General features: G+C 37.6%; 1 protein-coding gene across 2 annotated transcripts in view; it reads left to right on the top strand.

Moving 5' to 3' along the window:
* Positions 1-2,366, top strand: part of ATPSCKMT (ATP synthase c subunit lysine N-methyltransferase) — an 8,582-nt gene extending 6,216 nt beyond the window's left edge. For both annotated transcript variants that reach the window (XM_015827094.1, XM_015827087.1), the window contains exon 5: positions 1,550-2,366. In XM_015827094.1, the coding sequence (XP_015682580.1) occupies positions 1,550-1,750 (201 nt within the window). In that variant the 3' untranslated portion in view covers positions 1,751-2,366. The remainder of the gene's footprint in view (positions 1-1,549) is intronic.
* The last annotated feature ends 13,947 nt before the right edge of the window (positions 2,367-16,313 follow it).

The raw sequence follows: 16,313 nt of genomic DNA, 5'->3' as shown, positions 1-16,313 counted from the left end.
GAAGGATTATTTTTTTGCCCCACCTGTTTCTCCTAGGTATTACACAAAATCTGGACGTAAAAGAAATTAATTTGATGTTGTACTGTTTAACTGCTGCCCGTTTGCTGATAGCTCAAAATTGGAAGAGTAAAATTTTACCAACAATGGAAGATTGGAGATTAAAAGTTTCGCATCTTGCTGAAATGGCAAAGATTTCAGCCTATCTGAAGAATCACTCAAATGAACAATTTTTATCTATATGGAGAAGATGGATTGTTTATATACAAAAGAAGCATAGAATAGTGGAATATAATTTAGGTTTTTAATTAACTGGGTTTTTTTTATGTACATATTTCTCTTACTCATGTAGAATTTATATACCTTGTGGAGTTAGAGATTTTATTAATTGTTTACTTATATTTGAATATTATCCTGGGATTAGGTTTGGGAAGTCTCGGGGTGGGGTGGGTGGGGGATGTGGGTTTCATATTATATTTGTGTTATATTTGTATGTTTTTTCTTTATGATGAAAATAATAAAAACCTTTTATTGAAAAAAAAAACTTTGTTCATCTTCACAAATAATGAACAGTGGAATCCATTTCTTTTTTATATGTAGTAATTTTATTAAAGATTACTATTTATAACAGTAAAAACTAACACAATTGAAAGAAATAAAAAATAGAAGGTGCCAAAAAAAAGAAAAAAATAGAAAAGAAAGAAAAAATAAGAATATAATAAAAAAGGAATATATAAAGAATGACTTTCCCCTTCACCACTACAAATATAAATAATTTTAGTAATTTATCACCTCTTAAACAACAAATGATCTCCTCTTCCTATATCTGATATCTATTAAAAAAAAATCCATAAAACCATCTCATTTCAGGGCTGATGACAGCAAAAATCCATTAGGGGTTATCAGAGATGATAAAATAATTATTTTAACCCTGATTAAATAAACCAGGGTTATATTCCTTCCTTTTATTTCTAACAATGCTGATCTTTAATCCCTTCAAATCGTGTCTTAGAACTTGATTTCTTTTCATTTTTTCTTTGTTCCTTCTCATAAAGTTAGAATCAGATCCTTTAATGGACTTCCTATGTCCAGCTTCACCTTCAGATCTTGGAAGTTATCTTTGAAAAAAAAAATTATAGTGTTTGAGATAATTGACTGCAGTCTTAATGAGAGCAGCTTGAGCTTCCCATTATGGATATGAGGAACCTTGAAAAGGAATAATGTATCTGCTTCATTCTTCATTTAATATTCCTAACAATTTATCACAAGCAACACATGTAATTTGCTCTGCTAATTTGGTGCAACCAGGATTTTGCTTTCCTGTCCTGTCCTGTCCTGTATAGCCAGCATCCATCCTTCACATTCAGGAGACCAATTGTTTTTTAATTCTTGTGCTCCTTTATTATACTTTCTTTGTAGCCAACCATTTTACATTTATAGAACTCCTCACTTGAATGTATATTCCCAAATACTCCCTGATATATATATTTTTCAGACTGTGTATCAAGCGTCTCTTCCACATTTCTTGAACATTTCTGACATTTCTTCACAGATGCTGCAGCTGGAGAAGAAGCTTGGAGATGAACTCCTGCAAGATGCCAGGGTCATTGCTTGCCGCTTTCCTTTTCCCCATTGGAGACCAAATCATAGTTTTGGTGAAGGCATTGACACTGTTTGGGCATATGATTCCAAATTGTTTACGGTGAAAAAGGAAGATGATGCAGCTCTTGTCAAGGGCATTCCTTCCAGTTAGCCAAAACTCCATAGATAAACACTATTTTAGCTTTTAATTTGTGTGTGTGTATGTTTTACAGAATATATTATTTCTCTTGGGTTCATGGGCAAACATTTCAGAAATTTCTGGAAATATTTTATGTGCAATGCAGTGTAAGTGTTAAGCAATGCTTCTGTTATGAAAAAACAAATAGAGAGAAGTTCCCTCCAGATCTATGGCTCAAAACCTTTGGATTCTGTGGGATAACACTTGACAATTAAAATAAATTACAAAATTGCAATTTACCATTGTAAAAATGCATTAGGATTTTAACCTAAATACTTAGGTTAAAAACTGTTCTAATACAGTTTAATATTTTCAGTGCCTTCTGATTAAAGCTATACTATTCATCCTTATTCTTATCCTTATGAATAAGTCCCTTTATTCCTGTTTGTTCTTCACTTCAGTTATATGTTGTTATGAGTCAAACAAAATTTAAAATTGGCTGCCAGAATGCAGAGCCATAATGAGAAAATCTGTTTTATGAATTAAAGTCGTCTGGAGGGAGGGGCAGTGGAATCCTAGGTTAATGAAAAGCAGAAGAGAATATAAAAATAAATATTTTGTTAAATGAAGATGATTTTATTGATAATGTTTTATTAAAGTTGTTTAGATATACCCAGTGTCATTGCATTTTTAGATAGAAAAATAGCAGAAGCCAGATGATGGATAAAAAAGAGTGGGGGACAGATTTGCACGGGAGATCAGAAGTTTAGCAAAAGCATTACAGTTTCAACGGAAAAGGGTCAAGTAAGAATTAAGTAGACTTTGGCACTAAGTATCTGTCCAAGTTTGGCAATGGCCAAAAAGGCCTATTTCCTAATGTTATTCAGCTAAAAAAAACCCCACTAAAATTATAGGCAGCCCATATAGAAACAGGATTACTATTTGGGCACAAGATATTCTGGAGATACAGATAGTACAAGCAGTCTTTAAATCTTAGGGAGCCCTTTTCACTTTTTAAAGGACAATATTTAATAGCATGGAAGGGGTAGGTACAAAACATTTTGTGGATTTGTAGGTTAATGATGCAAAGCCTGGGTCCCCTCTCTTTTTAAAGGGAATTTTGAGAATACAATAACCTTTTTTGTACATTAAGATTATGTTGTTTTTTATTTTATGGTTGCACAATCAGTCAGATGTTTAGACTGATTTAGCATTTACAGTATATCCACCTGTTAAGTCCTTTCAATAATATTATAATATACACAAAAATATAAAATCACAGCTGCCAGTTCTTTATTTGGTTTGATCTTCATATGCACTGAGTTCTTCCCAAGAATCTAGAATGTTCTAATGTATCAGTGTAGTATATGTACAGTACAGATCCAGTGTGACTTTTATGATTGACAGATGGAAATTTTGTCAATGTGCTGATTTTCTAAGTGTCAACCAGGATTTTTTTGTATGTATTTTCATCTCAATATGGCAGGAGAAAAGGTTTTGTAGGGCTGCACACGGCTATTTGGCTAACGTGGAAATGCTGTGAGAATTGGAGAAGAAAGGCCTTCAGGGATGAAATAGCAGATTTGTTTTATAAGTATAATTGCACTTTTTGCTACCATCAAGTGCTCAAGTAGTATGATGGGAAGGGGGAAAGTGTCTATTAAAAGGAACTTATTGGAAGATAAAGAAATTTCTACTTGTACTGAAGTGAAAAGCTTCTAAAATGATTAATAGTGGCATACAGTAAGTAGGTGTGCAAGATGCATTACTACTACAGTCATTCATGTTGGGAGTGCTGAAGTGCTTCTGGATTGTTGGTCTCGTGGCACCTTACCTACCAGATACTTTTATAAAAAGCTGGGATAGATTTCTTCTTCCTCATTATCATCAATTGGAAAGAGCAAAAACATAGCAAATCCATGTCCTCAATCTTTTGAGGTGACCCAGAAAGATATACTATTAATGGCACTGAATGCCATTATCTGAATGCCAGATCTAGGAGAGGCATGTTTCCCCTATCCAAATATTATTTCAGTCATCTAGCAGCACAACAAAGACAGTATCCATCAAATGCTTAGTTCTGGCCTCTTTCTGAAATGACTCAGTCATATGCATCCTCTAGAGGCTATTGCACAAACTTCTACAAGCATTTCCACAAATTTCCTCAGAAATACTGGTAGAAGGTTAAACATTGGGTGATATGGTGTCTATTAGGCTAGGGATGTATCTGCACACTTTCTCCTCCACTTACCCAACTGAAGGTGCTGTACTGGGAGCTGTTACTCCACTACTTGGGAACACCCTTCTACGTTTCCCTTATGTGGTAGCCCAAGTCTATCAGCTGGTTCCCCACATCCCTCAGCTGTCTCTATGGTTCAAGTTCTTGGACGAAGATTTAGGAGACTCAAGTTCAAGTCACCCTGCAATCACAGAAATGCAGTGGATGACTTGGGAAAAGTCATTCTCCCTCCATCTAACTTATTCCACAGAGAAATTGTGGGGAAGACTAGGAGGAGAGAGCCTCCTATATTTGTTGATTTGAGCCTCTGGAGGAAGTTAGGATATAAATCCAAGAAAACAAGTGAGGCTACATGTGGATACTGTATATAAGGTGCTGGTCACCATGGCTCAAAAGTAATCTTGTAGAGATCTGCAAGTATGTACAAAAAAGCCATTACAATAATTAGGTAGTTAAAGCAGAAAAGGTTGCAAACAGAACTTCATGCTTGAAGAGAAGGCAGACAAGGATAATATATCTATAAAATCATTAATGCTGTTGAAGTTGTTCTTTGGTGTGATATTAGAATCTCTTGAACTTAATTGCAAAGCGCACCAAGAATTCTAAGAATGTGGGTCATATTTTTTAAACTATGGAAGTTCTTGCCATTGGCTATAGAGATGGCTATCCATTTAAATAGTTAAAAGAAAGTAAATTAATGGATGATTGGACAAGTAGTTTTATGATTGTCTATACTACTGAATGACAGGCAATATATTTAAAATATCAGCAATTCAGAACAGAAGCATACTTGAAAGAGAGGTAACATCTATCAGACCAAGCTTGTCAGGCTCTTGAATGTTTGGCCAATGTGGGACGTAGAATATCAGCCTAGATTCTGTACTAACATGCCAGGTTTTTAAGGCAAAAACAAGGTTTTTTTTAACAGAATAATAAAAATATGGTTATACTTTAAACTTTTATTTAATTAAGGAGAGACTTTTAAAATCAAAACTGAACATTTTTGAAAAGTGTTTTGCACTTCCTTGGAGAAGCAAATCCACTCAATTCATGTATCTTGTGTGATTTTGCCATGAATGAGGTAGCTTGCACATACATTAAATATCAATCACTGTTATCTTTTGAGGTAAGCTATATTATGTAGAATGCAGAAAAGGAGTAAGAAATAGTAAGCTAGATGAAGTAAAGACATTAAATTATAAAAAGAAAAGGAAACATAGCTAAAATTAGTTTGCCCCAACATTTGTGATATCTCTCTGCACTATTGTAAGCTTTCAATCCATCTTTGCTTCCACCAAACCATACACTGCAATTTTTTATCTTTTTATTGTGTTTTTTCTTTTATACCATACACTGGAATTTGATGTTATAGCATGTAGCATGATTTATAGCAATCAGCCCAACAAAGCACTACAGATAGGCATTGCTGAGCACCAACCAAGAACACATTCTTCAAGGAGAGACAGTCACCAAGAATCCCACAGATGATGTTACTGCCTTCAATATTATCATCGGCTTACATGACCAACCATACTTTGGCAAAGAAACACATGACAGAATTGAAGAATTGATGTTACTGCTGGCTGTTCACTCCCTCATCCGCTCATCACATTTCTCTGTGAAAAGTAACTGATCAGCAGAGGACCAGTAAATAAATAGACTGAGGTTGTTCTACCTGAAAATCTGCATAAACAGGATTTGAATTGGGTCTATCTTTGTTCTACCTTGTCTAGAAATTCAGCGTAGATCTTTTTCAAAGTTACTGCCTTGTCGATGGAATCTTCTAAATATTGACTTGTGGGTATTTTCAATCCCAGTTAGAGCTAAGCAGAAATTCAGCTTTCACGCACAGAATACTGTATTTATGAAGATGCCAACTGCAACAAAACTTTCAGAATATTTGCAATCCAGATTTGTGAGGGAAAGAAATGTTAAATGATGGTGGTGATGGTTTTGTTCAGAGTAAAATTTCCTAACAGCTCAAAGGACAAAACTATTTTTAGAGAATAAGATAAGGAGAGAGAACACCCTGGAAATACAGAACTTAGAAAGCCAAACACTGTATAAAGCCAAAGAGAAGCAACAAAAGCTGAGAAATGGTATGAGGCTATACCTTTATTTGAATCACCCAGTCCATTCTTTGACTTATCGGTTTGCAGTTAGAATATACAGCAAGAATGGCCCTATACTGTACATTTATAATTATAATCCTCAAAAATCAGAGAAATTGATTTTTCATGTAACCCTTTCTCATGAGAAATGTTTTTTTCCACATCTTTTTATAAAAGGTACAAAAGAGTTTATAAAAGAGAGGGTGTTGGAGGAAAATAAACTTCCTGTTGCCAAGGTAACCAAGCTCCACTCCCTTCCAAGATCCTCTTGCCAGATAAAAAATTTCTATGTTGCTTCCATATTCTACTACTGTAAATTATGTATAATTATGTTCAACCAGAGCAGAGTCAAGGCAAAAGCTTTTCTATGTGGCACAGGCAGACAATGAAACAACCAGCTCAGCGAAGGGCCCCAGAGTCCTCAGCAGGAACCATAGCTGAATTGTTCCATAGAATCATAATTTTAATTATATGACTCCTGATGACTGGAGATCACACAATGCAAAAGAAAACCCTAAAAATGCCAACAAAACAACAGCACCTTGGCGCTGTAACCCAGATTGAAAGAAAGTCTGGCAGCTTCTCTCTTCTCTTGACTCAGTTATGCTTATTTTGTGTGCATATAATATATAAAATTATAGGCATTCATATATAATTAACTTGTAGCCTGCAGGCATGGCTTACTTTATTTTGGACAGCACCTAAACTGGGCATAGCAAACACATTTTTTTTTCACAAACCTCTTAGAAAAATGACTTGGTTTACTAATGCTAGGAAATAAAGTCTTGGCTAATATATAACCATGTTCATTAGCAGGTGCTATAGTACTCTACAAATCTTTCAAAAGAAATTGTTTTTTGAATGACTAGATCCCTGGGGGTATATGATTTCAGCTTGGCAGCGTGATTAATAGTTGCACTAACACTAACAGTTGCAATCGTTTATTATGTTTGCTTGACAATCTTTGTGAATTTTTTTAAGTTCACAGAACGTATCATAGCCACACAATTTGATTTAAAATGGAGAACAGTGATCACTCTGGATGGGCTGTGCTCTCAAAAACAACAGAAAGAGTGAGCTGCGGAGGGATGAACTGTATTTTTCTTTCAGGGGTTGCACCTGTTCTTCTTGTCCTCCAGGAATTTCCTAAAAGGCCCAAATCTCAGAGGAGCTGGTTGTATTCTTTTCTGCTCCTTAAGTGATAAAGAGTTTCAACAAAAGCTTCATAGTGCGATGAGAAAATACTGGATACCCATGGATGGATAGATTGGGAACAAACAGGGACTTATATATAGGAGCATCCCATAAAACCTCACGGTTTCCAACCATAGGCACTTCTCCTTATTCTTTCTCTCTCTCTTCCTATGGTACATATTGATCACAGACATTCCACCCAGTAAGTCAAATATACCTGTATGGCATGATGTATGAATATGCTCTAAAAAGGATGTTACAGTCCTACTATTAGAGATTGGCATATGCGAGGTCTGTATGTGTGGATGTTAAAAAAGTCAAGATGGTGGCTGAGAGAACATGAGTCAAGATGGTGGCTGAGAGAGCACCCTCTTTTATATGCATCATCCATGCCACACATGTAAAAAAAGGGATGGAGTCTCAGTTGCACAACTGTGGTCAGCATCTTGATTTGTTTTTACTTTCTCACAGCCCCCCCCCCCCCGAATAAGCAGTTTAAGTCTTACATTTCTTTACTCATTGCCTGTATTCTCCTTATTTTATTTGTATCCCAGCTAATTTAAATTTGCACATGCCTAAAGTAATTGTTGCTGTTGGTGTTTAATAAACAAGACAAGCTTTCATGTATTTGGAAATGAATCTAATCTTAAATACCACAACATTCACTAGGTCTTTATGCTGCTAATATCTCAAAAATTCATTGAATAAAAATACTGTCAGATACCTCAGAGGAATCTTCTAATGTTTCATAGTACATTTGCTATACATATTCAAACCAGATCAATGCTATTTTATTACAGGAAATTAAGAGCCCTGAATGAGAAATTGTCTGCATATCAAGGAGCCTAAGACAGTTAAAAACCTGGACGCTTAAATTGTAATGGGCAGAGTACGATGTGTTCACTTCAATTACAGATCCTTAAGGTATAATTAGGGGGAGATCTCACTGCCTTTCTCTCCACCCAGACAGGATCACATTGTAGCAAGCAGCCCGGCCTTGCTAGGTGGGCTAACAAGGACATGAGAGGATCCACAAGGACTTATGTGCCAGTTTTCTTCTTCCTTTGATTGGAGACAGCTAGCAGGGCATGTGCATAATTACAGATGCTTATTTTATTTTCATTTTAAAAATATATTATATATTTCTGTTGAATGGTGCCATGGCTGAAGCAAGTCACCTATGGGAAAGGGAGAAGAACTGTAAAATAAATTTGGGGAAATAATGAGGCTTAGTTCTGAGTGGAATTGGGGTGAGAAGTAATCACATCAAAAAGGGTAAACTAGAAGTTCTCCAAGTTTGTGTTGTGGCAAAAATTTGTCTCACCTAATCGCTTTGAAGTCACTGTAATTTTATTTGCATGCATACAAATATATTCTGGACCCTCAGCAAAACTTTGCTGAGTGGCCATAAAAAAAATGCAGAAACAGAATACTGTATACCTTTGGCCCACTACACTGCAAGACAAAACAAAGAAAAAAGGAGACAGGGTGGAAATTACAGTGTGTCTTTCAAAATATTTTAGATCATTCCGTGTGACCTTATTATTATTTATCCCTTCCTATTAGGTCAGCATACTCACCATTCTATCTTTTGAGATATACTTGGTGAATAGAAACAATTTGGTTTACTGGCCACAAGTTTTTAATTGAATTTTCTCCCTGTTGCTATTCAGGGTCAATTCAGCTTGCTGTGAAAGGTTGTGGGTTTTTTTTTAAAAAAAGCGCACTTTTAGCAGTTCATATGCAGGGGTGAGGCTTGTCAAACATTGCAGCTTATATGTATATGGGGGAATATCACCACATTTTAAATAGTTGTCAGAGGTTCACCTATTGCATTAAGCCATTCCTTTGTTTGCTCTCCTTCCTAAAGGTGCTCATAATGTACATATGCATCCATTTTGGCTTAGCACAAGGGATGAACCTAAACATTATACTTTGTTAACCTTGATTTATGACTTAGTGTTAAATATACCCTTATACTTAAACTCTGGGAAAAGGAATAATTTAAAAACTTCCTTTGGCAGACTCCTTTTTTTGAAGAATTCCTTAGTAAACGATAATTATGATAGCTGCCACTAAACTTCCTGACACACCCTAGTCTGTTTGCCAGGGGAATTGTTAGCTGTTCTACCAAGGACGTATTCTTTCATGCCCTAGATAGAAAAACTAGAAAGTAAAGTGTTTTGTATTTTCCAGCCAAAGCCCAGAAATACAGATCTGAACAAATTTTTTTTATCAATCCTGAACACGAGCATTAGCTGTATATCGTTAACCCTCGACTTATGACCACAATTAAGCCCAACATTTCTGTTGTTAAGTGAGACATTTGCCAAGTGAGTTTTGCCCCATTTTATGAACTTTTTTGTCACAGTTGTTAAGTGAATCATTGCAGTTCATAAGTTAGTAACCCGGTTGTTAAGTAAATCTGGCTTCCCCATTGACTTTGCTTGCAAGAAGGTTGCAAAAGGTGATCACACATGACCTCGGGACAAAGTATGAACCAGTTACCAAGCATTTGAATTCGGATCACGTGATCATGGGGATGCTGCAAAGGTTGCTAACTTGGAAAAACAGTCATTAACCACATTTTTCAGTGCCCTTGTAACTTTGAACGATCACTAAATGAACTGTTGTAAGTTCAGGACTACCTGTAATAAGGCAGTCTTGCATGCAGTAAAGGTTTTAATGAGAAATCCCCTTCCAAGAATGAAGGCAAATCTAGAGATATAAAGGAGTTCATGGAGAAAAGGGAAATATGGGGGGGGGGAGGGAAGGCAGCAAACATACACAACAGAATTCAGATAAAAATCGATGCTGTCAGCTTTGCTCAAGTAATACATAAGCCTGCTGAATAAGCTCTGGGATTTCCACACATATTCACTACAAAGGGGCTGGTTGGAGGGAGAGCATTTGAGTCTCCCGCTTGGTTGTTCATAGGCAATCCATTCTTATTACTATTGTCCCTCTTGCTTTCCCATTCCTAAGGCAGTACAATCCCCTTTTGCTGCCAAGGCAAGCAGAATCCATAATGCTACAACTGTAATTTAAGTTCCTGAAGTGACAATGCTACTTTGGGTTCTCTTTGTTTGCTGATCCCGCAGAATGTTCATGACAGGAGAGAATCTGTTAATAAGATCAACTGTTTCATAATGCTGGACAGGAGAAGATGCAGGAAGGGAAGTGAGTGATAACAACAGTGGCCAAATGGAGCAGATTAAATCCAGCAAAGTGAAAGTTTCTCCATAATGTTTACCGAGATTTCCACACAGCTATTCTCTTTACCCCAAATTCTTCCAGAGCATGGTTGCACTACAGGACAAGTATTCTCAGCATTGAGACCAGCGCTCCCAATGGATGGCATGCCAAAATCATCATCCAGCATCTGTTCCCTTCCTTTTCCACCTTTCATTGTCACTTGTGGTTTTGATAAAAATTGAGAAGAAACAGTCTGAGAGAGATAGGATGAATGGGATGAATCAAAGTCAACTTCTTCCTCCCTTTGAGATCACAGTCACCAGTCACTGGTTCCCACTAGCTGATCTCCAGGTCTTGGACACCAGCAGGTAATTTTCTCTTCTGCCACCAAGCAGAAATATGTTATCTCTTTTTTTTGTAGGGGGGCTTTGAGATGATGGGTGCTTAAAACAACTGAATCTGTGTTTCCGCCCTGCATATAAACTATCCCAATTCCTACTGTGCTAATGCAATGCTTTTCCAATATTGTACGTCTCTTCTTTTGTATTTGTATTTTTATTTTATGCTTGTCTTCCCCTACTTCATCAGCTGTTGAATTCTATGGTCTCTCTGACAGAAAGCCACATTTTTACTCATCTTACTCTGTAAACTGCTCTGTGCACTGGCAGTTGGTTGCATTTATTGCCGAGTGACTTGTGACTGCTCCCGACTTAGCATTTGAATAAATCCATTGTCTTTTGATAATTTGAATATTTATATCCATATTTATTGACTATTTGCTGAAAAGAGAATAAATACTTAAGCATTTGGTTTGCCACAATTCCAAACATATTTCACATATTTTGTGAATACTGGCTTTATTCTACTGACAAAAGCTTTTCTAAGCTCCTACTGTATTCATTCAAAATGTATAAATGTCTTGTTTTTCAATAATTGCTATTAGTTTTTAAATCCATACTTTTTGTTTAACAGTGTATAAATGTTATAGTTTGAAAAGACTGAAGCTGGCCCATATTATAGCCAATCATTAACAAATGGTCGAAATCATGTTATGGTTCTTCTTACAGTTTCAAAGTTAGGTAGCTCCTAAGTAATAAAATAAAACAGAACACATTATTCAATATACAACAATATCAGCATTCTTTTCTGGAATGCCATATTTTAAGACTTCTATTTAAATAAAAGTCTGTCCCTTACCCTCAAGTAGAGAAAATGACACTCTTTGTCATAAGAAATTTGTTCCAACTAGAATATTAATTATTATTTCATCTATTCCTTGAATATGTTCTACTGTTACAGACAACTGCTGAAGTACTTTCTCAGTAAGTCCTATATGGTAGCAGTAGTGTTATGGTTTTATACACTGCTTTTTTTTAAAAAAAGGTGCTGGAACTCATGCACAGCTCCAGCTCCAGTCGAAAGCCCTTTACGGAATGGGGGGGAAGAGAGAAGAAACCGCTTTAGGAAGCTTCCGAGGCGCAGATCACTCACCTGGAAAAGGTCTGTCTCCTCTCTGCCGCGGTTCCTGCTGCTGCTCCGATCTGAGGCCAGGGGATGTGTCCACAACCCCATGGCCCGATCCGGGCTCCGGAGGCCTGGAAAAGACCTTTGCCGCCGAGATCCATGGCCACGGAGCGATTTTGCAGCCCCCCCCAGCGGCCATAGATCTGGGCTCTAGAGGTCTTTTCCAGGCCTCCGGAGCCCGGATCAGGCTGCAGGGGGCTGTGGACGTGTCCCCTGGCCTCAGATAGGAGCGGCAGCACGAACTGTAGCAGAGAGATCTTTTCCAGGTGAGTCCCTCACGGCAGGGAGGGTTAGGGGGATTACCTGTATTCGCGCTGGCAGCTTAGAAGGAACCAGTTCTTCCATTCAAAAAAGGTGCCAGAACGCTGTTCTGTGCGTTCTATGACAAAAAAAGCACTGGTTTTATATTTTGTAATTTTACCTTCTTGGATTTATTTCTCATTTAAACAAATATTGATTTTTACAAATAAGAAATAAATAGCAAATTGAAAATTGTACTATGCATCAATTGAGTGTAGCTATGATATGTTTAGAAATGAATGGAATTCTGTTCAGAAATAAGAAATAAGATGATGAACAATGAATTTGGTAGTTCCTGGTTTAATGATCTCTCATGTGTCTTTAACGTGAGTTGGTGAGAACAGTAGAATAGATCTATATATAGGATTGTTTTGAACTTTTGAAAACATATTACAAATATGATACGATATACAGTATATGATACAGTATTTTATATATTATGACAGCTCAGTGGCTAAGACACTGGACTTGTCAGCTGGAAAGCTGGCAGCCCAGGTTTGAGACCCAAACGCCCTGTGATGGGGTGAGCTTCTGTCCTTGCCCCAGCTCCTACCAACTTAGCAGTTCGAAAGCAACTGCAAATGCAAGTACATAAATAGGCATCACTTTGATGGGAAGGTAACAGCACTCTGTGACGTCATGCTGCCCACAAGACCAAGGAAATGTCTTTGAACAGTGCTGGCTCAATGCCTTGAAATGGAGATGAGCTACACTCCCTATAGTCGGTAATAACTTGTGGAGTAAAATCCACAGGGGCTCCTTTACCTTTTTTAATAATATTATTATGTTGCATTATGTTATGTTGTTTTGTTATGTTATATATTGTATTGTATCGTATTGTTTTAATTATATATATCATATTATACTACACTACACCACAGTACAATATTATACTAATACTATACTACATTATACTACACTACACTATTATATTATATATCACACCACTATACTACACTACACTACATTGCACTACACTACACTATACTACACTACACTATACTATTTGTTGTATTATATTATATGTTTGCCACACAGTCAGCCAGATGTTCAGATTGGATTTGGCATTTTTAACCACCTATCAAGTCCTTCCCAAGGACCTGGGACAGGCAGATGTTGATATTTTATGGTGTTAGAGGTATTGTTGTGGGATGTAAGCTGTTCCACGTGAAGCTGCTTTTTGCAATTGACTGATGCAAAATATTATGTGCATTATTATTATTTTATTCCTAGATACTTCTGAAAGGAGCAGAAAGTTCTGTGTTGATTTCATTAAAGCAAGATTTTGTGTACTTGGCATTATAATAAGTAGACAAGTAACAAATATATGCAGCCAATAATCCTGGTTTTTTTATACCATGACCTTCTAGTTTCATATATAATAAATATATCAGTATTTTATGTGTCTGGTTAAGTAAATTGTAATCCACAAAGCCTATACTAATAAATTGGTGTTTTTATTACCCCAAGTTAGCATTATAATTTTACAGTATATGTTTCCCCTTCAGCATACTCCATTCTATCAACTGAGATGTAATCCAAACAGTTGTCTAAACAACCACTGCATTGTTAATCCTTTATAATCCAATCACAAAGTCCTCTGGGATTTAATTCAGTTCTTCTCATTAACTTATCCTTATAGTTTTCTCTCTCCTCCCTTCCATTTAAATCTATGGGCACCAATCTCTAAGGACATTTTAGCATTTCCCCATTCAAGACCAGCAACTAGAGCAGACATGTCAAACATAAGGCCCGGGGGCCGGATACGGCCCGTGAAGTGGTTTCATGTGGCCCGCGAAGCCATCCTGGAAACAGTGAGGGAACGGTCCCTGCTGCCTTGGCCCTGGCCCAGGCCGGCCGGGAGCCAATGTACAATTTTGTGGTGGCCATCTATGCTGAAACGCATTCAGTCTTAGCTCAAGGCCGTCTAGAAACAGCAAGGAACCAGCCCCTGCCGCATTGGCCCCGCCCCCTGGGTGCATGCTGGGGAAGTGTCACCCTTTGTGAGGAATGAAGAAATGGACCATGCCTTGGCGTTTGCCCCGTTCCCACCCCCTTCTGCCAAAGACCCTCAGATCTGTTCCACTCCTGCCCAGGCCCCCACAGGCACCCTTGACACGAACAATGTAGAGCTGGCCATGCCCACCCAGTAGGCCACACCCACTACATCCACACCCACCCAGTAGACCACACCCACGCTGGCCACACACTTACGCCCCCCCGAGGGCAACTGCAATGCTGATGCGGCCCTCAATGAAATTGAGTTTGACACCCCTGAACTAGAGGGAAATAGTTGGAGATAGGCTGGACTTATAGCTAATCATTGAAGAGCTGTGGCCAGAAGGGCCTTTGCTGTAGTGTTCGGCCCTTCAAGTCCCAAAATATTTCTCCAATGCCACCCTGAGATTAGAGGCAGGCCTGATGAAAGTGGAAGCTTCAATGTGGGTGACCATACTCAACTATTGGCTCAGACTATCCTTTTTCCCCCTTGACTTTGCCCTATTAACTATGAGAGATTATTTTCAGTCCACACAGAAAAAGGCAGTAGCAACTAAAATCTCATTCTTGGCTGCTCTCCAGGTCTTCTACTCCACAGGGGATATGATCAGGCCAAAGTGTTTATTAAAACAGCTTGTAGCAGACACAAAGCACCAACTGGATCTAGAAAGGTCCCCCATCTTTTTTGCCAGGGAAGAGCAGGCACTCTGCTTCCCCAGTGACCTATTTAATTAAACTTGAAATAGCTAACAACTGGAATACCTTTAATTTGTCATGCCCTCTCTTACACTGTCCTTGAGGTCTGGTACAGGAAAATTCCCTACTTGGAGAGACAATGCCGTGGTGGCGCAGACATTAGAATGCAGTATTGCAGGCTAACTGTGCCCATTTCCAGGAGTCCGATCGTGTCCGGCTCAAGGTTGGCTCAGCCTTCCATCCTTCTGAGGTCATTAAAATGAAGACCCAGATTGTTGGGGGTAATATGCTGACTCTGTAAACCGCTTATAGAGTGCTGTAAAGCACTATGAAGTGGTATATAAGTCTAAGTGCTATTGCTAATGCCCCTGTGACTCTGGGCATACAACAACAACTCCTCCAATGCCTATATTACAGAGATATTTGTACTAGCCTCATTTTACCATTATTACATAAATACCCAGGTCACACAAATCAATTTTATAACACTATTCTGCTTTCAGATACTAACCCTGTTACTACATATGCTGCCAAATTCTATGCATCAGCTTTTAAATTCCTTCAGATGATGACCTGTGTGCCATAATCTAGTCTTAAAGAGCATCTAGTTTGTTACTCTACTGTGTTCTGCATTATGATAGTTTGTCTGTCATGGATTAACCTTTGTTTCCTATACCCATATAACATTTTACCCCTCTTTTTAGTTTTTTTTGTTTTTATATATTTCTTTAGTTTTTTTATAATTATTATTTTTACACTTTGATATATTTTATGTTTTTTAATTGAATGTAACTCACCTTCCTTATGTTAGTCTTTGACTATAATAAAGATTTGATTGGTTTCAGAAAAGACAACCCCTCCTAGTTTCTTGGGCTATAAATAGGAGGGGGGAGAAGTACTTTGAGACATGCAAGAATGATGTCAGTCTTGCAAAGCAAAGCAGAGAAGAAACATGGCCAGATGAGTTAATCCTACTTTATTGTAAGGTTACATTAACAAAACCCTGTGTAAGGTTTTCTAAAGTTACATTAAAAAACCTTACTAAAACATTGTTTATCTTTTTGGCTTAGAGTGTGATCTAGCCATCATTGGGTAGGATGCAGAACAGGTACTGTGGAAATCAGCCACTGAATCTTTTGCCATAATGGCTGGCTGAAGAAGTTGAAAAATGGCAAGTCTTTCCCCACAATAAGCAGAGATCTTTGGATAAATTTTCTAGTCAGGCTGACAGGGACAATTACTTAATTTTCACCTTCAGTTATATAAACCTCTTAACCCACTAAGCCTCTTAATCTCTGAGGAATGAAGGCAGTTGGGAGCCTGCCTGCAATCTTTGATC

This window comes from Protobothrops mucrosquamatus, unplaced genomic scaffold (assembly GCF_001527695.2).
Source record: "Protobothrops mucrosquamatus isolate PMUCROS unplaced genomic scaffold, P.Mucros_1.0 scaffold_213, whole genome shotgun sequence".
NCBI lineage: Eukaryota > Metazoa > Chordata > Lepidosauria > Squamata > Viperidae > Protobothrops > Protobothrops mucrosquamatus.
Note: the sequence above shows the minus strand (reverse complement) of the source record. Positions and strands in the feature narration are given on the sequence as shown.